Source organism: Nyctereutes procyonoides, unplaced genomic scaffold (assembly GCF_905146905.1).
Source record: "Nyctereutes procyonoides isolate TBG_1078 unplaced genomic scaffold, NYPRO_anot_genome, whole genome shotgun sequence".
NCBI classification, from domain to species: Eukaryota; Metazoa; Chordata; class Mammalia; order Carnivora; family Canidae; genus Nyctereutes; species Nyctereutes procyonoides.
Genome location: NW_026575146.1, coordinates 48,697,100 through 48,722,649, shown reverse-complemented (window position 1 = coordinate 48,722,649; position 25,550 = coordinate 48,697,100). Strand labels below are relative to the sequence as shown.

The 25,550-nt window shown below is 41.8% G+C and overlaps 1 protein-coding gene across 1 annotated transcript in view; it reads left to right on the top strand.

Moving 5' to 3' along the window:
• Window positions 1-25,550, top strand: part of PCSK5 (proprotein convertase subtilisin/kexin type 5) — a 440,983-nt gene that overhangs the window by 319,283 nt on the left and 96,150 nt on the right. The window contains exons 21-23 of the mRNA XM_055310345.1: window positions 15,166-15,268; window positions 21,654-21,790; window positions 24,735-24,941. Of these exons, the coding sequence (XP_055166320.1) occupies window positions 15,166-15,268; window positions 21,654-21,790; window positions 24,735-24,941 (447 nt within the window). The remainder of the gene's footprint in view (window positions 1-15,165; window positions 15,269-21,653; window positions 21,791-24,734; window positions 24,942-25,550) is intronic.

Genomic DNA, 25,550 nt, shown 5'->3' with positions numbered 1-25,550 from the left:
TGTGTCTCTGCTTTTCTCTCTCTCTCTTCTCTCTCTCTCTGTCACTCATGAATAAATAAAAATCTTAAAAAAAAGAAATAGGAGAGACTGCTAGAATTCAGGGGTGGTGCTGGAGACAGGGAAGAGACAACAGAACTCAGATGTTCAGATGATAGAGTTGGCAGAAATCGTGAGATTAGACGTAGGGGAGAATGGAGCTGAGGATCAGTTCTCTACACTGGCTCTCCTGAGTGGACGGTTGGAAGCACTCCCTGAGATGGGTAGTATAGAAGGAGTACAATTACTGAAGGAAGGTGCTTCGGCTTGTGGAGCATGTGGTGTTGGAGGTACTTGCGAAGTATTCACGCATAGAGGCTGGTGGGCCATGAATGCAGGCTTATTGAATTCAGGAGACTGATCTGGACTGTGAAAAGCTATTTTCAAATATCCACTTTATGGAAGATATTTGAAGACAGGGAAGCAGAAGAAATTTCAGAATAAACAACTAGACATTTACCATAGGAGTCCATTAAATGTTACTTCACCACCCTTCTAGTACAAATTCCTTTGCCAACCTAGAGATAGCATCATTATCGATGGTCTCTGAGTATTGCTTTGCCTTTATTTCTCTTTACATATTCCCACAATGATGCTTTCCCCCCACCCTCAGCATAGTTGGATAGAAAGGAAGAGTAAGACAAGTTGTATGATTTGGGGCAAGTTGTTTAAATGCTATGATTGGCTTCTTCATCTGGGGAAGGGGGCCTCCTAGGTGGAGACCAGCTTGTCTGATGGTCAATTGAAGAAACTTTCTAGAAAGATGGACTTTCCAAAGCTTGCTTGCTCTCCTGAACACAAAAAGTTATCAAACTCAAGCCCTTACCTCACTAGGCACTTAGCCTGGTTGGTAAAAGGTCACTCCTCACTGAAACTGGAAGCACCAGCATGCACCTTTAACCCCGATACCAGTTCATCCTTTACCTAAGACTTGGTTCCTTAGTGAAGAAACAGCTTTCAGAATGTGATGAAAATGCAAAGCAGGCAGCTGAAACCACTGTGATAAGAGCCCTTTTTGACAATGTGCCTCCCTTCAGCATAGGTTTTACGTCCAAGGGTCTACAAATGCTTGGCTTTTCTGCCAAACAGGCATCCTGGCCAAGAATAGGACAGTCCCTCGGTAGGAACACATAGGTGATGACATTTCTTTCACCATCTTGGCATCTCAACAGGACACTCTAACCAGTGACAGTGCAGCAAGCACCCTGTTGTTTATGGCACTGCTCTGGGCAGGATGGGCTGTGAGCGCCTGCGCTACGTTGCAGCCTAACCGACTGGGCATCAGAGAGGGAGCATGACCACCCAATATAGAGCGGGCCTGAAGAACGGCCACTGTCAAAACAGTGCCTGTGTCATGGGTGTAAACCTAAGAGCTATGCCAGGAGCCGCAGATTCAAAACATCTGCCAGATCATCAGTCAGCTTCCCTCCCCTTTTCAGACCACCAATATCACCATCATCTCTTTCCTCACTCAAGCTCAAGGCCATGGATCGGACTCCTTTTCTACTCATCTCCTCTACACAGCCATCAGGTTACAGGTCATCATCATAGGTCAGGCGCAGCCTGTGCTGAGTGCTTACAGACGCCTTTCGTTGCCACACCTTCCTGAGGCAGGACTGTATTTATGATATTTATGCCATTTTGCGGTTATGGAAACGAGGGTTGGAGAAGGAGCCCCAAATCACAGTGCTGGGAAGTAGTAGAGCTGGAATTGGGATCCAGCTTTCTCTGGCACTCAACTGTACTCGGCTCCCTTCTGTGGAGCATAAAAGTCATGTGTTCTTTTCCTTTAGGAGGCATTTTGAAGTTTCTAAAACATTGTCACAAGCATATTGTCTGATCATCCAAACAGACCAGAGTATAAGGCAGGACATGTATTGTCCTCATTGTCACAGAAGTCACAACTCACGTAGAGTTCACCTGACTTGCTCAAGGCCAGCCCAGCTGAGCCTTGGACTCGGTTTCTGACTTGTTTTACTATTCCCATACATATCATGCTTTTCACTCAGAGCAGCTGTTTCTTTCTTTTGAAATGACCATTGTACAAAATTCCCTAGGAGGCCAATTTTGGCCTTATACCAAGACCTTTCAGAGACAGTTCTCCAAAAGCAGAAAGGAGAGATAGTGAGTTCTCCATGACTCTCCATTTTTATACAAACACTGAGCAGTCACTAGACTAGAGTATCATTGAGACAATTAAGCCTGATCCCTGGGAGAGGAGAAAAGGAAGCAGCTAGAGCAGACAAGCTCTAAAACCTGTCCCTCCCCCAAGATCCTGGGACTGTTTTGTGGGAACCACCCTGTCCTGACCATGTTGGTCACTGGAGCTCCATCCCCTCACTTTGGCCTACTGAGGCCATCTCCTAGCTGACTTCCCAGCTGTCCCTTCCAATTCATCCAGCTTGACTTGACCAGGGTGATCTGCCAAATTCGTTCCCATCACTGACTTTCTTCTAAAACCTTCAATGGCTCCCTTTGGCCATCCACACCCACTTGATACATCCTTGTCTGATGTTCCATGACCTATCTACAGCCTCTATCCAAACTCATTTTTCATTTGCTCAAACTCTGTTTCTGCTTGTCAATCCAATCATTTGCCTGGGTCAAGACATCATGCTTATTTCAGCCTCAAATCCTTTGTTCTACTCTCCTAAAACATTTTCTACTTTCCCCTTGACCACCTAACCACATCCATTTTTTTCAGACCCAAGTCAGTTTCATTTCAGTAAAAAAAACTTTAATGAATTTCTCCCCCCAAAACACAAATCAAGTCTAAGAACAATTTTCTACTCATGCAGCAAAGCCATGGGGACCCCGAAATGAACAAGAAATGGCCCTGTCCTCTGGGAAGACTGCAATCAGAACCAGCTGTTCTATGCAACCATTAGATTTTAAGCACTTGATTCTATATCAGTTTATGTACCTGGTTATGTGAGCTGATTCTGTCTCCTGAAGGGCTCATGCTGAGCTCTTCTAACACAGCTTCCAAAAAGTGGAAGGCAAGCAATAGTTATGGATTGTATGATTGAGGGGTCTAGGACTGCATGTTTTGAACTTATCCTCATATTCACTCAGACACACACACATACCACCAATTATTTGGATTTCCAGCAATGCTGAAGGTGCACACAACACCTGAAATCAGACAGACTTGGAATCAAACCCCATCACCACCACTTTCTGGGGAAAAGGATTGCAGCAAATCCTGGTTAGAGGAATAGAGTCTTACCTCATGAGTTTAGGTCCCAGCTCGGCCATCAGAATAATCTTTCATTTAGTAATTCATTGCCTCAACTTTTTTTCACAGAAAAATGAGGCACACAGTGGTCCACAATGCCCCCTTCCTCCCCATAGGATTATTATTTTAAGGAGTGAGTACATCTGTGTAAAGCATTCAGGACAATTTGTAGCATAGGAGTGTCACTAGTACTAGCTATTCTGATTAGTACTAATTCAGTGACCTTGAGCAAATGACAAATTTTCTGGGCCTCCCTTTTCTCATCCTTAAAATGACAACAGTCCTCATCACCATAAACTGCTCAGAGAATTAAATGTGGAAGCACTGAGAAAGCACCTAGCTTTGCCTGAAAAGATTCCCCTATCTTTAACTCAAGGCCTGGGCTTCTAATGCCCCCGCTACACTGCAAGGAGCTCTTCCTCCTGCCTCTTCTTCTTTTAGCAACTGCACCTGCCCATCATCTGTGCTACTGTAGTAAGTGCTTATTTTGTTTTCATCCCATAGAAAATGGGCCCCTTACAAATTCATCTTTAGAAAATTACAATCTAATTACACTGAATGATTGCATAAGCAAAAGACCATTCAAGTTCCCAGAGCACACAGGCAGCTCTTCTGCAGCCAGTCCCTGCCCATTCTGGCAAACTGAACAGCAGGAGAGAAGAATCAGCCCTCTCCGGGAAAGGTTTGGGGCCCCAGGCACATCACACTGTGTAAAATCAGGTTAAGATGAGTATCAAGAGCAACCTTGAAAGCAAAAAGGAGTCAAAGCAGGTCAGGCAGCCCCTGCAGGGAGTTTGGGAAGAGGAGGAGAGCCTGACTCACCAGTTCTGCCTGCAGGGATCTGGGAGCCCAGTTGCCAGGGAGTTTCGGGCTTTTTGAGCTCTGGACATTGAACCCCGCCTTGTTGCCTGGCGGCTCTGAACCTGAGCCAAGGGCTGGGCTCTAAAGGCCCAGGACACACTAAAATGGGGCCCAGACTTTTGCCTTGACTGCATGTTCCCTAGAAATGTTGAAGAGTCCCCATCCCCTAGACAGCAAGGTAACCGGCGCAGGAAGGTGCTACAGTCCCTTAGGGAAATGCCAAGGATCTGCTCACGGTGGGCCTGGCAGGAGAGTAGAGGTTAGGCCAAAGGGGCAAGACTTCATACTGACCTCCTCAAGTACTTAGATCTCTGCCTTCCAGCCATTTATTTGGCTCTTCTCTCAGAGGAGCTGAATTGTTCTCGAGGCTCCTGTAGACTTCCTAGAGCTGTTGGTTTCTGGCGGAATGCAAAGGGTTTTTGCAATGTCCTCCTCCATTCTCTGCAGGACTTCTCTGAGTAGGTTGAGAGGGCAAGTTCTCAGGTCTATATGAGGGAGGGATGCACAGGCTGTAATTTCACTGCAGACCCTGGCTCTCTGAGATGTATTTGGGGCACAGGGATGCATGTTGGACTTCTAAAGGAGATAGCAAGGCATTAAGGTACAAGGTAAGACAAGGGCACGTTGAGTCATATCATTCTGGAATGTTCTGACAGGGCCAAAACCCTCTTGTGATATTAATAATGCCTAAGGGATATCTCTTAGATTCATGTTGAGGTTGTGCAAATTAATTCACAATCAAAAAAAAAATTCACTATCAATCCCTGACCACTGTGTTAAGAGCCGATTAAAGACCAGTTAAAGTCACAGGAAATTTTAAGTTATTCCTAATAAATGTCCCCAAAAGGCAACAAGAGGTATAATATTGGGCAACAGAAGAACAGCTGACCTGCCTTTGCAGTCAAATATTGGTTTGGGGTGCCTACAGTTTTTTAGCAAGTTAATAGTTCTAGAGTTGTGGATTTAGGGTGGATAGTGAAAGGGCAGAGGGTTGCCATTTCCCTGAACGGAACAGACTGCACTTTGATGCTAATCATACAGGACCACACCTGTTGAGTTGTTAAAAGTTAATATAATGGTTAATAAACTTGTTGGAGTCTATTCTTCTAAGTGGTCCCTGAACAGTGGTAGAGGAAGGAAATCTTTTCTAGATACTTTTGTATCTACCATGTAAGTTCTAAGCTAATCACAGTAGAAAAAAGGACACTACTGCCTGCTCTTAAGGCAAGTAAAAAAACAGGGAGCTACAAAGTTTGGGGCAACTGAACTTTATACAGATGAAGAAAGGCCAAATAAATTTTTCAAAGCCACCTATACAGTAAGAAGTGAGTTGAGGCTGGTTGGCTCTAAAGGTTTTTTCATTTTCTTTTGCTGCTTATCTAAGGGACCTGGTTGTGCCCACAGCTATAGTAACAGTAGTAACAGCTAACTTTTACTGAGCACTTACTGTGTGCTGGTGTCCGTCAAAGTACATTTCACATATCAATGTATTTAGCCCTTCCGACAATTTTATGACACAACTGTGATTATTTCCATTTTAGAGATGAGTTGACTGATGTTATATTACTTGTGAAAGGTGTAAACTTTTACAACTTTTAAAAAGTTGTAACTTTTTTACAACTTGCACAAGGCAGCCCTAAAGATTCAACTCAAGGACATCTGGTGCCAGGTACATGCACTTCACCTGTATCACATTTCTCCCTCAAGTGGGGAGAGGGATGACTCATAGTCATCTAAGCACACAGGGGGAATGAGAGGAATCTTTTAGGCATGGAGGGGAACATTCTGTCTATGGCAGGGCCCAGTGAGATTTCAGTCCTGGATTCCATGTGCTGGACACAGAATCTAAAGCTCTATTAAAATGCAAACTGTGTAGAAGAAGGTTGGTAGGCAGGAAGCACCTGAGACTCTTTGTCTCTGACAACTAGGGATTAGGGAGATCCTTTCCTCACGGTTTCTCCACCCACCTCCTCCCCACACCCAGAACACACACACTCACAACCAAACAACGCTGCCCGTTTTCATTTTCATCTGTTTATGAGCTCCACCCTCCCTGAGACAGAAAGGAAATTGTGATTTGTCCCAAAGCCCTGCAAGTGAGGAAGCATAGTCCATCCAGAGCACCTCACCTAAAGGAGAAGCAGGAAGTCAGTCCTAGCATGGTACCAGCTCCACAACAGGACCAGGAACCTCACGTTGTGCACCTGACTCTGAAATTCAGCCTGGAAGTAGTCATCTTCTGTGCCCGGCTCACAGAGGTCCACCTACTTCTGACAAAGTTGTACCTCAACAGCCTGGAAAGAGCACAGTTGTGGCTCCAGGGCCCTGGAAATGCTGACACTCTTTGCTCTGATGCAGGCAGGCTGTCTCCAAAGGGCTGCTTATCAAGATTAACTTGCATGGGTGGCAACTTGTAGCTGAATTGCTTTGAGAGGTTGTGGTTCTCGATACACAGGGCCAGTAATTGTGGTTGCCCCATTGCTCCACCATGTGCAGCCAATATAGTTTTCAAGTTCTTTTGAGGGGGAAGGTGGGTAGGTAAGGCACAATTTGGGATCCAGGCAGACAAGGGTTTGAACCATCATTCAAAGAGATAACATTTTGACATTTCAATTCCTTATTTGGTCAAATGAGGTTGACAGCCCTACCGCATGTTATTATTGGAGGTGGAATGCGATAACACACTAAAGTATTGAGAATCATCACTAATATTCTGAAATACACTGTGCTAGGTGCTTAGGTCCACTTTCTCATTTGATCCTTACCAAATTCTATAAGAGACAATCCACAATAGAAGAAGAATGTCAGGGAAATCTGTGACTTGATTAATGTCAGACAGCTGGAAGAGGAAGCCCAAATCAAACCCAGGTGGGGATGAGTCCAAAATGTGGGGATGATTCAAAAAATGTATTTCTCCAACCCAGTGCTTCCTACAGTGCTGGTACCCAATGGAACAAAAACTTTGGTTCCCTCTTTTTATGTCCACACTTGGGCTTTTTAAAGAGCACAATTCGGTTACTCCCAGTAAAACATACAGCATCTTAAATAATCAAATGCTTACCCAGTCACTAATGGGCTGAGGTGTCCTGGGGGCTGTGCTCCACTCAGACCTGTCACTAGGCCAACCAATGGATCCCTTAGAAGGCAGCATTCACTGCCTGTGAGTGGGCAGCAGTAATGATGACCCAATAAAACACTGAATGTCAATTACCAGCTACAGCGCACATGAAGCCCTAGGTCTTGGAATGCAAATTCCTTCTCTTTCCAGGAGCTTCTTCTTTTCTCTTAATTAATGATTAGGCTGCAATGTTTTAGACCAGCTGGCTGGGCTTGAGGAAAGACTAAGGGAGTGTGGGAGAAGAAAGGTGAAGCCAGCAACTTCCAGAGGCCTGTGGCTAAACTAGTAGAGAAGGAGGGTAATTTGAGGATGTTCCCTCCTCTGGGATGGGGGTGGGGAACAGCAGCAGTGCTTTGAAGGATTTAAGAGCAAGTAATAAATGAGAGGTTAGGGAAGCTCTTTTGGTTCACCATAGAAATGAAAGTGGATGATAACAAGTCTCATCCTTATGCCTGTGTTGCAGGACTCCTACCACCAGAGACCATTTTGATGGTTTTCAGCTCTTCAGGAAAGCCTTTGGGCTTTATCTGATCTGATCTGCATGCTAGGACCCTTGTTGAGTTTAAGAGTGTCAGGAATGCTCAATGGTTCTGAGAATTTCAACTGCCATCCTTCATTGCTTCCAGAGGGGAGGATGTGAGACAGCCCTTCGGGCTCCATAGCACGGTGCTCACTGGGGTGCACACAGGAGCTCTGCCCACAGCCTGTCCTTCCAAGTCATTCACATTCTCAGTTAGTGGGTTTCACATCTCACCCAATTGGGACCTGCCTCAGGTAATCAGTGACGTTTTCCAAAAGATGGTCACCTACTTCTGTCACTGTGTATTGAACCCCCAAATCCCCTCACTGTGAACAAATCAGATGCTGTACAGTTTCCCCATGAAAATGGTCCCACTTCAGCCACAAATGGTGGGAGTTTTGGGGGGAATAGCATCAAACCTGAGCAGTAGGGGGATTGAGAGCACTAGAGAACCTACAGAAATTCTAAGTTCACTTGCAGGAATAACAAAGACAGAACACTAAATAAAGATAATGGCAAGACAATTTTATACACCTCTGATGGGCAACAAATGGATTTCCATCTACCATACTGTTTTTATAGGAAAGTATTCATGACTCCACAGATTGGATGATAAGCTTTGTTTAATTGCCGTTAATAACCACACCCATGTCTTTTGTCCCCTCTTGTGTCTGGTTTTGCAACCAACTGTTCAGTGTCTTTTTAATTTAGGCATCCTTAAGCTAGGACTTAGAAGGACTTTTCACAAAAATAGAGGTAATGCAAAATTCTCTTAATTGAGGAAAAGATATATAGGAACCAATCCATTCATACTAGATTTCCATATACATTGGAATACCAGAGAGAAGTTGCTACAAGTCTGGTTATAAACTATTTCTGAGGAGTCAGTTTATTTTGTTTTTTGACAGCAGTTAAGTAGTATAGAAAATCCCCAGCAGAGCCCCAGCTCATTATTTTATTCACTCAAAAAAACCATTTTGGGTTTCCTCTTAGGAGCTTCTAACCTAGTGGAAACAACAAACTGCTTGTAAAATCTCAGTCTGATAAACGGAATTGCCTTTTAATAAATAGTGGACATTTTATCAGAGAAAATAAATTTGGAGGGTATATTCAATCATTGAGTAAATCTGCTTTGCGCAATATGCGTGCTCTAAGTTCATTTGTTTTCACAGTGAATTCCTTTTTTTTTTTTTTTTCACAGTGCATTCCTTTTTGATTCCCTTACCTCACCAAATGGTTTAGATGGGGCTTGTGCTCAAGTTCTTTCTTTTTATAAATAGCAAAGTGCCTTGGAACACCCAAAAGGGAAATGAATCCACACCAAGGAAATACTGCAGAAAGAGCATGGGCTCAGGTTCAGACATACCTGGCCCAACTCTGCACTTACCTAGTTGCATTAATTTATGCAAGATTTTCATCTCTTTGATTTTCATCTGTTTCTCATTTATAAAAGGGCTGTTGTCTGGATTAAACAGTACATAGAACAGCACTTTGTAATATACTAGGTGTCAATGAATAAGAACTTGTGTGATTGCTACATCACCACTATGTTCAGGTGTGTTGGCCAAGACTTCACTTTGGATACATTTTTTTTTAAGCAGCCTGACTGTGGTCAGGGACCAAAGAGTGGTGGAAACAAAAAGGATCAACTCTTATTAATTCCTTGCTCTTTGGACAATATGCAGGCAGGAGGAAACCAAACATTTGCAAGTGTGTTAGAGCCACAAATTATAATCCACCCTTTTTGCAGAGGTGCCAACCCATGGGCGGTGCCAGAGTAGCATTTCAGAGCATCTGCAAAACCACCCGGATGAATGCCAACACCTGAGAATAAAAAAAGCAATGGGACAAGGAAGTATACCTCCTGTCAATCAGAAAAGCTTGGAGGGGATGGAAAGTCCTGTTAAGAGGACAAAATAGAAAAGCAGTGACCCCCAGACACCACCAGATCTCTCCTTCTAGCTGCTTGATATTTATTCTGCATTTGTAGTCCTCAATGGAAAACAAACAACAGTAACAAATTAAGGAAACAGCAGTGTCCCATCAGTCAGATGTCTCCATTTTCATGAGCTTTATCCATTTATCTATTGATCTCCATTATCACAGGATGTCTCCCAAGATTCAGCTCAACAAACTGGCTCCCCAAGATGGTTGGTGCTCTTTGGACTCATCCCCAAAGGGCAGACAAGCCTGAGTTTTTTTGTTAAGATTAGGTATTGACCTGCTACAGAACAAACTCAGTGTTTAGATTTATTGGGGGGGGGGGTGTATATGAGATAAAATGTATTATTTTAACCATTATTAGTGTATAATTCTGTGACATTAATTACATTCACCTTGTAACACAACCAACACCATTATTCATCTGTCTCCAGAACTTTTCCATCTTCCCCAACTGAAACCACATACCCATTAACAACAATTCCATTTTCCCCCCTCCCCTTAGTCCCTGACAACCTCCATTCTACCTTCTTTCCCTCTGAATCTGACTACTCCAGGCACTTTATTTTTTTTTTATTTTTTTCCAGGCACTTTATATAAATGGAATCATACAACATTTGCTCTTTTGTGACTGGTTTATTTCACTTAGCATAACATTTTTAAGGTTCATCCAGGTTGTAGCATGTTTCAGAATTTCCTTCCTTTTGAAGGCAGAATAATTGTGTAGACTTATAAGTAAAAGCTGCTGTGGTCTCACTCTATGGCCTCATATTTTGAGCCTTGCTATAAAATGTCACACTCAACAAGGCTTTAAAAACTGAATTATTTCATTAGTATATAACTTGAAAGCTACTGAGTATTTATTATAGCTGGTGAAAAGTAATAAATGTATGGATTTCTTTTCATGACAACTGTCTTCACACAACAGTATCTTAAGTTGGAAACTAGGTATTGGCATCCTTGCAAAGAAACAGTGTTCCTTGATTAGCCCTTGTGGTTGTAGAGTCATTCAGGAAAGTTACACTCTATGACTCCTGGCATCTGAGTGATAAAGCACATATATAGAAGACTACATATAATTCAGTATCCCAAGGTTGCTCACTGAAATAACCAGTCTAAAACAAATGACTGATTTCCCATCAAATGTTCTTTCCATCTTCTCTTACTAATCACCCTTGGTAAAAAGTTGTTTCACACTCACATCATTATCTACTTATGTGTTTATTAATTTATTTAGACTCTATATGTGTGTATAATATACATATCTGCTTAAATGCTACTACAAATTTGACCCAAATCAATAAAGGATATTACAAAGTGTAAAAGAAAGCATAGCATTTCTGCAGGAAAAATGGAAGTTCTCCTGGTCATGTCTGCCTAAAAATTATTATGTGAGTCTCAATCATACTTGGTAGCTGTGGATGATATAATAAATGTTTACATATTCTGGGTGATTTCATAGACTTTACTTATAACTTAGATCTGTAAACATGAACACATTGTGTAATGTTAACAAGAGGTAGACCAAGCACAGCAAGCCACTTACTGGTAAATTTTTCAATTGACAAGTACTAATTTTAAGCTATGTCATCAGCTTTTGAGACATCACCTCTCTCCGTGAGACACCACTTCCTTCATGTCCTTTGAACTATTATAGGATGAGATGAGAAAGGAACTAAAAGGGAAATGAAATTTTTTTGATCACAGTAGAAAGATAATTTGGGCTGAATAATAGATGAAGACTCCAGAAGGAAGAGCTTGTAGGATGAAGTGGAGAACAAAATATTGGCCCCTGAAGTCTGTGCTAAAAGTGATTTTTTCCAAGAATTTTGTATATCACGCCTGTCATAAACATTTAGTTTCATTGTGCAATGAAGACAGATGACAAGAGTTTGCTGCTCCAGGAACCAGGAAAAAAAATTTAAAAAAACTTCACTATATCCTTTGAATCTGCCTTTTTTTGGTTTCAGATGTGCAGTGGAAAACTTGTGCCTGCATGGGCTGGGGTTGGGGACATTTGTTTATGTAACTAATTGGACATCTGCATAATTATGGAAATCGGAGCAGGTCCCTCTATTCTCATCCGTTCCAAAGCTAGGACTTGCTCTAGAGTTAAGAGGCATGCAGGCTTGAGAGAGGTGTACAGCTTAGCTGTCCTACACTGACTCACTTACATCAGCCTCAAGGTTATGAGGGTTTTCTTCATTTTGTGTCCAAATGGTAGGAGGGAAAAACATGTTTTCAGAGTCGGTTATCAGGGAAGAAAAGTGCTTGGGAAGGTCTTGGGTTAGGGAGAACTTTTGTAGATCAGAGGATGACGGGAGATGTGAAGAAATGATTGAAGACAAAGAGACTGTTAGAGAACTATCCTGAAAAGAATATCCAGAGCATTAAATGGACAGCCAACAATGACCAGGAGCAACGTACCTTCCATAGAGAGGAGACAAATGAACAATCTCAGAAAAGAGACAAATTTTGGCATTGAGAAAAAGAATGCTGGAGAAACTCCGTACCTTATCAGCAAATTAGGTAGTGAGGTCACCTTCTGAAAAAGAATGAGTAGAACTTGAGTTTTGGGAAGTTTAGGCCTAGCCCCAGTAAGAAAGGCAAGAGGCAACTGGACTGATGAGTGAAAGGGTGATCCAGCAGGGTGGGCTAAAGTCAGAGTGGGTGTTTTGGAGGTGTTATTTGAAATCTCAAAAATGGGGCTATTTCAGGTGATGATTATATCTAAGGTGTACTTTCTGAGTGCCCATAGAGGCCAGTACAGTTGAGCAGATCAGGTACAAAGCCAAGGTATCAGTGCCACCTACTGGCTTATGGAAGCCAATGAGGAGGCAAAGAAGATACAGAGAATCTAAAATGTTCCCAGTACTATCTGAATAACACTTGCTTGACCTAGCCATGTATCCTCTGTGATTACAAAGGACACTTCAGGTATAGATATGGAATCACTCTCAGGACCATCTAAATAGCATTCGATTTAGCAGAGCAAGGTGCATTTAGCTTAAATCCTACCCTAACAGGGGATCTAAGACACCATGGAGATTAAGGTAGATGGATATCAGGAGTTAGGAAAACCAAACCACTGTGTCCGTTCCTATTGGCATGCACACCAAGGCAAAGTAACAGTCATTGCTTCTAGGTCTAGCAGAGAGTCAGGTGTATGCCCTTGCTTTTCTGTTCTAATCTAGACTCCCCAAGGAAGTCAGAGTCTCCTGGTTAGTATTTGAATTACTTCTTTACAAATCATTCTCCAAAATCTTTGAGAACCCAAGAGCAGGATCTTTTCAGTTTGTATATCTCTAAATTTCACCTGGTACCTAGTGTACTGCTGTTCAAAAAATATCCATGGAATGAATGAATGAAGAATCTATGATCCTACGTTTCTCTAGAGTACACTTTCTTTGGGGTTCAAAGCTTCTGCATAACCATCTTTCAGTCCTGTCCCGCTCAGCACACACCTTTTGAAAGATATATAGCTGTCATCCAACTTCATAACAACAAATTATCAGCATTGGCAATGTAGGCAAGATCTACTTCTTCCTACCAGGTCTTTCGAGGTCCTCTGCTCTTTATCTTGTTAATGTCTGGACTGAAAATTACTGCTCAGTTGGTTGTGGCAAAGGTCACACTGTGACAAAAATGGAAGAGATTACAACAAAGGCAATAATTAAGAAGTAGAATGGGGAACCTGAATAAATAAAAGACTGCATAAATATGATGCCTATATTGAGTGGCAGTGTTAACTTGAAATCTCCCACTCCTACTAGAGAGAAGTTCTAGCCTTTTTCTGCCTTGGAAACCAAGCTTTTTTTCTGATTACCAAGAATGCATCCAGTCCATTCTAATTCCTTTTTGTGAATTAATAAAAGGCATCCCCTACAGAAGCAGAGGCAGCCAACACCAGAGTGCATGGCTTGGTGAGGTGACCCTGGACTGGATTTCTGCCTCTACTTGATCACTGGGCCAGTCACCTTGTGCAGTGAGCAATTTACTCATCTACATTCTTTGCCTCCGTTGGGTACAGTTTTGGGCCTCAGGCTCCTGGGAGTCGCTCCCAAGCTAAAAACCATGGTTTCATTCTAAAAGTTATATATTAGACTCCCTGGCAACAACTTGGAAGACAAAGAAAAGCAGAGTCTAGAATACACAGGGTGTGCCACCCTTAGGTAATTGCATTGCTCTGAATATGTACTTTCCCCTTTAGTTAACAAAACTAATAGAATAACGCTACATTAAAGGCTTTTTCTGTATGTAAGGATAAACTCCTACCTCTTCATTTTCATTTTTGTGGTTTAGCGCAAGGGAAAGATTTATGTATATAAGGTTTACCTCACCCAACTGCACTAGTTCAGTAAAACAACGGGACAATGCAGAGGGGTGGATTTCCCTCCATTTCTCACCAATCAAGTCTATGTTTCCATGCTTCAAAGCAACTGCAATAAATCAGGCAGCAAATCTTAGAGTTTCAGTAAGATGACCTGGTTAAACCATGGGTAAGTAAGTACTATCTCAATATTCTAGCTGGATCTCAGATTGGTAATGTTCAGGCATACTTTCATGGGGTGGGGTGATTCTGCTGAAATCTGAAACTATATTTTCTGAGCATGATCAGTTTCCAAACCATACAGAGTGGCCCTTTGGATCATACTGATGAAACTTGTTGATTTCTTTAGGACAATGGGAGGAGAGGACATGTGTAGTAGGAGTAGAGGGTTGAATTCAATGAGTAGAGACCCATCATTGGTTTTTATCACTGGATTATCACCTTCAAAGAGGTTAGCCTGACTCTACTATCTTTACTATGAAAGTAATTTCTTAAATGTTCATAAAGAGCTCATGAGGCTGGACTTGCTTCTGTAGAAAGGCCTCCTAGGGAAAGATAAACCTTCCAATTAAATGAAGAATTCTCTGGCTATCTCTTCACTGTTAGTTTAGTTATTCTTTCAGGACAAGAGGCAGCTCACATCTGTCAAATGTTAGGCAAGCTTAGACACCCCCTCTGAACTAGTAACAATACCCTCAGAATTGTGGGTGGGTCCTGCTTGTTGCTTGGCTTGAACCAAGGCTATAACTGGGGTCTCTGAGGTCCAAGAACCCTCAACCTTTAGCAGGAAAATCAGAAAGAGATCAGTAAAGGGGTCCTGTAAAAAGCCCCCCTTGGCCTCTCTCTACTTATAAAATCTGTAACACATGTTGACTAGATCCAAAATTATGTCATTGCCTCATAACTTTTTGAGGATCCAACTTCCAAGGCCCTTGGGAGAAGAGCAGTTGTTATTGGAAGGTCAGGATTTAGGACCGACAACTGAAGCCATTCAAGGTCTCCTCGCTGTGTTATTTCCATTGCTTTCAGGCAGCCACAGAGAGATCTGGCTGCTCTCAGACTGACAGCCCAAGCAGCACTGCCATGTAGAAATGAAGTAAACAATTGGATTTTTTCCCTAGGAGAATACAATGATGAGCATGGCCACTGCCAGATCTGTGAAGCCTCGTGTGCCACGTGCTGGGGGCCAACTCAGGAAGACTGCACTAGCTGCCCCATCACAAGGTAAGTGGCCTCTCAGTATCTCCTGTGGTTGGGAGCTCATGGGTGGCAGTATGGAGAGCAGAGGTGTTCACCACCTTAAAGACATCACCTTGGTCCTGCAGAGAAAAAGAACCAAACTCCTACCCATAACACAAAAACGTACCATGATCTGGCCACCACTCACCTCTATAGCATCTTCTCCCCGTGATGCCCTATACCCTCTGCAAGAATCAGTTTCCTGGACATTAGAGGGACTTTCTCATCAATGAAAATAATGGTGCCTTTGATGCCTGCAATTGTATCCCCTCTCACACACCCATCATCTCCATCTGCTTATCAAATATCTACTCATATTTCTAGAGTCAGTTCAAGGGTGAACTGTTCTAAGAGGACATTTTGGCCTCTTCCCAGGATTAACCTTCTCTTTGTTCCTCTGTGCTCTGTATAAATTTCCATAAGAGCACCTGTGACATTTTAAAACATCAATTTACAAATCTCTATATGGCTATAAAGGGGCTATATTACTATGAGCCCCTTGAAATACTCATCTTTTTATTTCCATTACCTATCACAGCACAAGGAAAATAGTAGGTATCCAATAAATGTTTGGTAGCCGAATGAATGGGGAAATAACAAGTATCTGAAAGGAATGAGAATTTGCTAATACACTGGGAATTTCTTTTTTTTTTTCTTTTTTTTTTTTTTTTTTACACTGGGAATTTCTAGCATAGAGAGTTGGAGGCCTGTTGCATTTTTAGTCAACACTCCTCTGATTGGAGCACTTAATATTTGCTGGCTGACTGAATGTTTGAATGAATAGCCCCATCACTGCTCTGCTAGATACACAGGAAACAGTCTCTCTCAAGACCAGTACGATGAGGCTGCTTCAGTGGCAGATGAATCTCTAGGATAGACACTGCCTCTGCTTTGTACAACATTCTTTTCATCTAATTCTTCCTCAGGACTCTAATATCCTGAGCAGGAACTGTGGTTGTATTTGTCTCCCTGTTCCCATTACCCCACAGTGATCAATGCATAGTAATAATTCAAGAAATGATAAAGTGTGTAATTGAAATCATGGGCTTGGCTCTCCAAATAGCTCCCTCAGGAAGAGAAAGAAGAAAGGAAGAGATGGAGGGAGGAAGGGAGATGGACACCAAAGAACAGTCTTAAGAATTGGCCATGCCAGCTGTGGTAACATTTTCCCAGTGTCTGTTTTAGATATCTATGCCTCTAAATATTGGATTTGCAAAGCAGCTTCAGAACATACTCTTAGTTGCAAACATCATTCTGAATATGAGTCCTGTTTCTCCTAACTCCTCACCATATCAACAATAAAGTTCTACTGCATGTTTGGACATCTTTGAACTAAGGGAACTTATTAGCATTTGTTTACTAAGGCAGCTACCATCATCCAGTGTATATTGCAGAAGTCATGATTGTCCCAGCCTCATCAAAAATGAGAAAAAAAAAACCTCTGTTACTATAAGCAGCCATTAACAAAATTGAAGCCCATTGGTACACAAAGACCAGAGATATAGTTCCTGGGCCATTGAAGAAGTATAACTGGCTTAAGCAGCTCATGATTTACCTTTTATTTTATATTTATTTATTTATTTATTTATTTATTTATTTATTTATTTTATGATTTACCTTTTAAAGAAAGCATGTTCATGGATCTTGAACTCATGTGTCCTCCTAAGGAAATCTTATTTCCTAAAAAGAATTTTCTTCTCATTTCTCTGAGTGCTCTGTTTCACTAATCTCTCTTCCTTGATGAAATTTACTTGCAAATATGTCCAAGAAAGGGCACCATATCATGGCAACTACCTGACTTTTAAAATTTTATTTATTTATTTATTTTATTGGAGTTCAATTTGCCAACATATAGAATAACACCCAGTGCTCATCCCATCAAGTGCCTCCCTCAGTGCCCCCTGACTTTTTAATCTGCATCTTCCCCTCAACCCCTAGAACAGGGTTGAGAAGATGAGGAATTAAAACTATTTTGAAAGATGCTGGTGTTGACCTATTTGTTCTTAAAAGGGCAGCAAAGTATTTTTCTTAAGTATTTTCCAAAGCATTTTCTTGAGTGGAGTCAGATCCATTTCCTTGAGTGGAATCAGATGGTCTTGCACCTGCTTTAGGTCCAACTCTGAGTTAGGTGCAAGGTCTATGAATTTTTATAGGTAGCTTAGGAAGTCAAGGTCAAGATATGGCGAAGCACTAAGGGACAAGCAAAGGTGGGACAGCTTTAATACCCTAGGCCTGAAGCAAAAACTGCAACCCAGAAGAGGGGATGCCCGATAGAAACTGGAGTTGTAGGGGACACATCCACTCCAGAACCATGGAAGAAGAAAGCAGAATTGCAGCTCCAGGAGGAATAAATACCCCCAACCTGTCTCTCAGATCTGCTGGCATTTTCCCTGTCTCAAACTAACGAGGCCAGGGATCCCTGGGTGGCACAGCGGTTTAGCGCCTGCCTTTGGCCCAGGGCGCGATCCTGGAGACCCGGGATCGAGTCCCACGTCGGGCTCCCGGTGCATGGAGCCTGCTTCTCCCTCTGCCTGTGTCTCTGCCTCTCTCTCTGTGTGTGACTGTCATAAATATATAAAAAATTAAAAAAAAAAAAAACTAACGAGGCCAATGGGAAACACCACTTACAAGTGAGGGAAGTAAGCATGGGGAGGCATTTTCTAGTGGGCACATTTCAAGGACACAGCAGGACAGAGAGTGACAATAAATGGATCTGCAGCAAGGATAAGGAGACAGAATAACTGGGTCAGTTGGTTTGTCTGAGTTTCTTCTGAGTCTTAAGCTTTTGAATATCTCTAGTCCTATAAGAAAAAAAATCATCTCTAAAAGAGTTTTTATCTAGGAAAAGAGTGTTCATATTTAACTTATAGGTTTACTTCAAAATAATATGGGAGGGAAGTAAATCGGTGGGGATATAAATAAGATTGGCCACATACTGAAATTGTTGCAGCTGAAAGATGAGTACAGGGAACAGGGTACTGTTGTATCTTGTATATGTGTTTATTTTGTGTATATTTAATTTTTTCCTTAATAAGATTTTTAAAAAATAATGTAACCCTGAACTTGTTTTACAGAAAATCAAACTTTAGGAAGCTTTCTCTTTGTATTCTAGTTCTCTCTTTACATTTCCGTAAATCCTTGGGTTTAGCTCCTTAGAGACAATTAAAAACTTGGAGGAAGCAAGAGGTTCCTTTGGCACTGCTATCTAACATGCATAGCCCTGCTATGCCATGATCTTCATGGTCCTCGTGGTCCTCATGGTCTTCCTGGCCCACGCTGGTTTCCCAACCCAGTCATAGAGTCAATGAACTCTATGACTAAAAGCATTAGATTAAAAGCATTAGAAGCACCTCTGTTCTGACCCACCCTCAAATGTTTTATTTGATCTATTTCAATGAAGTCAGGAGAGAAAAAGACTTTTTGCCAGATTTCATTCTGTTTTATTTATTTTTTTTCATTCTGTTTTAATATTAAAGTACTAAGCCATTAAATTTTGTGCCTTGTGATGGCTTATTTAGGCCAAAACAACAATCAGCAGAGGATCCACTAACCCTGACTTGCCTTCTCTTCTGTTCCAGTTTGTATCACACACACACACACACACACACACACACACACACTGGGATGTCTAGAAAATTTAGTGCCAATGTTGAGAACATTACCACTGTCCAGCTCTTTAGCACTTGATATTGCTGACTTCTTCCTTTCCATAAGCCCTGTTGGAACTGGAATGGTTCATTGCTTATGAAAAGGCAAAGAGCATGCATAACTTGGGGGAAGAAATGCCTCCCCTGCAGAGATTAGCTTTTCCAATTTCTCAGAAGTCCAGACTGGATGACTAGCAATCCTAAAGATGGCTAGAGTTGGCTTTATAGGAAATTGTCCTCAATCCCATGGAGCCTAGAGCAAAGCATCTATCCTCTTCCACTAGGGAAGATATGTTAGTGTCAGTGGAAATCAAGTCACTTGAAATTTCTCAAGTTCCTTAGCAATTTTCCTAGAGGGGGATAAGCATGCAGGGGATGATGTAATTCAGTGCCTTTACCAAAGCATGACTGTGTTCCTTCTCTTTCTTGAGCTCTACAAAGAATCACATTCTTACAAAAAACAATGTACTTCACCTATGCTTTCCTTAGGGTAGATATGAAGGGAGGTGGTTTAAAGCACAATTATGTGCTTGATATTTTCTTAAAAATCAAGCACTCAAGTAAGAAAGGCAGCCCCATCCATATATAAACACAAAAGTATTACACCATCGGCTTCACCCCCCAGTCTGCCACCGCCACTTTGTGGATGCTTCTAAATGGTTCCCATCAGTGAGAGTATTAGATCACCTCTCCCAAGAGAAATGATTTCCCCCCTAAACAAATTCATCTCTTCCTATAAAAGGCAAAAGTGATGATACACTTTTCATTCCCTTTTCAACTGAATTTAGAGGGAAAATAAGGAGCCCTCACAATAAACATTCCCATTCTTCCTTCCAGCAGAGCATCTATCTAGTAGCTTCCTTGTTTAGAGACCTCAGAAAGCTTTTACGCAGTTTTTTTTTTTTAAAGGGCAATTTTTGTTTTTTTAACTAGTCACATCCAAATGATTCCTTGAAAAATCTCCTAGCTCAGAAACCGGAGCCAGGGTGGGGCTGGGATATTCCCAGTTGGCATTAGTGCCATCAACTAAAAGTCTGGGCTGGGAGCACAGCCTTCTCATTATACACCATGGCACAGGGGATCTGTTTTGACATGGACAACCAGATGTGCATACGTGTCTGCTTAGGGCTGGGACTCCACGCTCTGCAGTGGGCCAAAAGGATTGTTCACTCCAGTGGAGCTTGATGTGGTGACCAGAACCTGAAGGGCAGAGAATGCAAGAATGAGGTGGCTGTCTGTCTTATGTTGTTGGCTTTAATCCCATAGTTTCCAACAGATGCAAATGACACAGACTTTCAGGGTGTGGAGACAAGACGGAAGATAGCAAGCAGCATAGTCTTCAGGTTGCCTTGCTCCCGTTCCAACTTCCTCCAACCCTGTGACTGAAATGGCCCATCCCCAGTTCAGGGCTGGCTCTGAACAATGGGATTCAGACATGCCAGTGCACCTCAGGCCTACATCTGACCTTCTATGGGATATCCAGGTTGGGTGGAGAGAAGTGGTAGAGAGAGAAAGGAGCCCTACCTTTGCTGACAGGCCCTCTGCTCTCTCAGGCCTGGATGCCAACATTATGCCCTTGGGGACATATGTATGCTACATGGTCAGTTAGCCTCACAACTGATATGATCACTACTACTATAGGGAAACTCGAACAGACCCAATTTGGCACCACCTGTGTTAACTTGGAATTCATTTAGCAAATTCCACAGTAATCCATACAATCAGTGAGCAGAAGGCAGAACAGCAGTTCTCAAAATGTGTTCCCTCGACCAGCAGCATGAGCATCACCCAGGAACTTAAAAAATACAAATTCTCAGCTCTCTCCCCCAAAGACTTGCTGAATTAGAAACTCTGGAGGTGGAGATCCACAGCTCACTTCATCTATCTGCATTACCTATCGGACTTTTAGACTTGGTAAACATTTTGTATATTTCTGAGCAAAGTTCTTGGGTATGATTTACTTACTCACATTTGTTCTTGGGACTACTTTGCAAGGATGAAAAGAAGCAAAACTATGAACATGTTAGCAATAACATTATGATACGTATTTTATGTGTATAAAATCAAAGGTTTTAGAAGCCCACACACTAACTCATCTGGGGTGTCCTTGTGGGTGTTTGCAAGAGAGATTAAATAAGTTGGTACTTTATACATCAGGAAGCACTTGCAAAAATGATGCTCAAAATCAGAGTATACAGGTTACTCGCCATATGTACAGGGCAAGTTTATAAGTAGTATGCGAGCTACAGGACAGTGCTTCATTCTATCCTTTTGAGAGCCCTTGATGTTGACATTTCCCTTGTAAAGTGTACACCTGCTGATAACCAAAGGAAGAATATTTTCTCCAAGGCCTCTGGATTCAGAGACCTATTTAGTGTCTTGAAAGCTTAAAGACCTCCATCTGACTGTGGACTATGTTTGGCTAGGGCCCACAATATGGGTTTAATCCCTGCAGGCACTGGTTAGTTTATTTGGAATCAGAATCAAGACTGCATCCTGAGCCAGTTTCTGGCACGCCTGCTGTTGGGTCCAAACCTTGGGCCAAGGATGGGTACGTGACTAATAGTCCACATGTTCTAAGATGATCAGTCCCAGACATCCTCCTGGTTTCTGGAACAACGAAATCAAGTCTGTGCAGTGAAACATGAACACCACATGTTCCAATACTTACAGCCATTCCAGAAAGTCACCCTTACAAACTCTGAAATCTGCTCTTCCTCTAGGATTCTTGACAAAGGCCGCTGTGTTTTCAAATGTCCCTCCGGGAAATTTGAATTTCAGAACCAATGCCATCTATGCCATTATACCTGCCAAGAATGCCAAGGAAATGAGCCTTCCAACTGCACTTCCTGTGGAGTAGGTGAGGAAGTCTGGCTGTTCTCTTCTTCCTTTCTTCAAACCTGTTCCCCCACTGGTTTGACTCAGAAGCTTCAACTCTGGGGACAAGGAGTTGATATCAGACAGCTGTTCACTGGAGAGTGTGTATAACCTTGAAATTTCTGCTTCTTGTCAGGAAACGAATTCACATTATTGCAGGCACAGACTCACTGCCCCTAAGGAGTTGAGAGAGAAGCTAAGAGATGTCTTTATGGAGAAGGAGAAAGAAAGGTCATTCAGACATGATGTCAGACATGTGACTGTCAGTAAAGCTAAGATTTGTTGAGGCGAAAGTGAAAAGCGAGGATGTTAAGGGAGACACATTCAGTCTTTAAGAGAACTATTGAAATAGAAGCTGTGTCAAGGTCTCCTCAGCCCTGAGCTATGCCTTTTAGAAGTTGTCAGAGCCCTCCTGTAGGAACAAAGGAATTGTTTCAATACAAAAATATTACTTTTTGTCTCAGCTTTAACAAGTCAAGGTTCTGCTGTCATTGGATTATACTCCATGATCTCAAATGTCCTCTGCAGTTTGACCCTTGAATCCCTTTCCAACCTCCCCTCATATGTATGTCCCCCACTTTGAGCTCATGTGGGTCAGATTCATATTTTATTTGATATTTTTAACACTTGAGCCAAATTTAAAAATTGGGGAACTACAAAGAAAAACCTTGGTGGTTTGTTTTTTTGTTTGTTTTTGTTTTATCCAGTTTTGTTTTCGTTTTATCCTGTTTTGTTTTCTCTGCTTTTAAGATTATGAAAATGAAATGAGGGTAAATGAGATAAAATAATAAAGCACTTAAACAGGGCTGGGCACATAAGAAGTACTCAATAAATATTCACTACTACCTTTACTACTGCTACTACTACCACTGTTATTGTTTGTACCTACTTGCTCCTGTGGGCATGTGAATCTCTCTAGCTCAAAGCTGCCCATGATCAAGGTATCTAAGTTAACTCCTTTAAACAGTCATGTATTTTAAATACCAAGACCATCCATATCTGTTTTTTAAACTCAAATTGTAATACCCAAAGTGGTTCAAATAATAAAGCCATGTCTGAACAATACAAGTGGGATTTGAGAATACTTCCTCTGATATCTGAACCTATCACTGTTAATTTTTATATTGTTGATCCAGTTGGATATGTTAGAAAAAAAGGAATATTGCTAAGTATTAATGCACTTAGCCACTCGTGCATTCATGCAACAAATCTCCATTTAAAACTCAGGATATACTCAGCATATGCTGGGCTGTTCTAAGCTTCTGGATCCTGAGGTGATATATGGGGGTATAGAGAATGGACAGCAGCTGCTGAATGGAAAAGGGAGTAGCTTCTCACTGTTCTCCTCAAATCTTCCTGCCTATATCTGAGAAGTTTGGTCCCCTGATAAATAGGATCTTTTCTGAATGGGTCTTGGTGGAAATGGGGTTTGCTAGGGTTTCATAAAGCATCTGAGAAGAACACGGCTTGGAAGGTTGACCCTTGTGTGGTGCCAAGATTCCATGTTCCACCAGAGCAGGGGTTTGTGCTGCATATCAACCTGTGGGTGTAGAATCTCCAACTGTGCATTACATCCTCCCATACCCTCTCTTTCCCTTAAAGGTTAATGTTCTTCCAACTCAGACTTGGAGAGGGCAGACACTTTTTTGCACCACCCTCTGGAAGTCCTCTTTACTTGCATTGTCCCATGGGAACAAACCAGTAGACTTTCTGGTTTGAAATCACAAAAAAGAAAGAGCTTCAGAGCCCATAATCCAAGGGTGTAAATTTTAAATTGGATTTGAACTAGGGGCTTAATTACGGACATATATCAGGTTAGATAATTTGAGAGTGCCAAGTTTATGGACACAAAAATACTTGAATGTCAGCAATTTCGTGTCGTTCGATCTATTGTACTGATGTTAAGATTCTGCACTTGCAACATGGGGTTAGTGATATCTTCATCCACAGGTTCAGCTGCCTTGCACCTTGAAGGTCAATGGTTCTGGATCTTCATGTGGTATATCACGAGTGAACACTAGTGCCAGTTATTTTGGGTAACATAGGTCAGCTATTCTGCAGAGGCAGGAGCATATGGGAGGCTTGATACAGAGAAGATGGATACACACTCAACACAAACAAAAACTGCAGTAGGATGAGGGTTACACATCTTGTTAATCTTGTTTTATGTACATATAAACTGATTATAATCCTTTTTCATTAATTGTGAGTTTATAATTGGTTAGAATTTTCTATTCCCTCCACAAGCAAATTCCCATAGTCTCATATTCAACATATTGCTAATTCTTTCCATGTAGTCTCCAATCCTGACAGAAGCTCAGGACATTCAAAAAACCATTTAAGGAGTCAAAAAGGTGTGCTTGGTCTAGCACTTCGATATGCTGTCATGGTAGGAGTTGGCAACAATGCAAAAATTCAGACTTTTGGACAGTTAATACAAGCGTGTGATTTTGATAACAGAATTCAAAATCATCTAAAAGACTGCACTCTTACAAAGGTGGTTCTATCAGTAAGCATTTGTTTATTCTCATAGGGTCTCTATAGCTCCCAAGCCTGAGAGCTTCCACAGATACCTAAAGGAGCCCTTGGGAAAGCTAAACACTTTTTGACTCATATTTATCCACAGAGTGTGGTTTTTGCTTTTGCAGTGACATCCCAGATGGTAGTCTCTACTCACTCAGATACAAAATATTCAAAAATTATTCCCTGCAAGGAAAACTTTTCAACCATAAGTGTGTGTGTGTGTGTGTGTGTGTGTGTATATATATATTCTACTTTTTGTTAAATGCATTCTTATATTCCTGATCCCCTAGCAGACAAAACACTTTGTTACATCTTTTCTTTTTAATAAAATATCTTAGGCTGTATTAGCTACACAGTTAATTTTGTACATTTTACTTGTTTTTGTTGCCCCTCTATCTGTTCAGACAACCAGGGCCAGGAGCGCTTCCTATATCAGGGGGAATGTTGGGAGAGCTGCCCAGCAGGCCACTATCCTGCCGAGGGGCACACCTGCCGACCCTGCTCAGACAACTGTGAGCTTTGCCACAGTGCACACATCTGTATACGATGCATGAGTGGCTACTTCATAGTGCCCACCAACCATACCTGCCAGAAGCTGCAGTGTGGACAAGGTAAGGCTGCTATGGTCCATTGTCTTATACCAGGAGGTAGTATGAGGAGCTAGCCCCCTGGATGGAGATTTGAACTGACCTCTTGGCTTTAACTTTGGCACCTGGGATGACTTCATGTGACCGTATGTCCAGTGGGGACAGTGATGGCTTTTCTTCTCTCTTCCTCCACATATCATCCTCTGGGTCTCTTCACATTCAAGAGACATAGGAATTCAGCTAATCACAGAGAAATTAATATTGAATGAAGGGTTTGTGGGCAGGGTATAGTGGAGAGAAAATAAAATTAGAATCTGAAGGTCCTGACCAACAATTTTCTCCTTTCCAGTTACTAGTTATGAGACCCATGCAATATCAATCTAATTTCTCTATGCCTTTTTTTCTTCATGTGTGAAAGGGTGAGATTGCACCAAGATGGTTGCTGTGAAAAGTCAATGAAATAAGCCTACCTAAAGCTACTGGAAAATATTAAATGTTGCAAATCATATGTGTTATTGCTATTCCCCAATTCCTTATCTTACATGGAAAAAGGGAGATTAAAAAACAAAGCTTATAGTTTTTGTTCTTTTCCATGTAAGACTTTCTCTGATCTGTATAAGAATTATGCCTGGT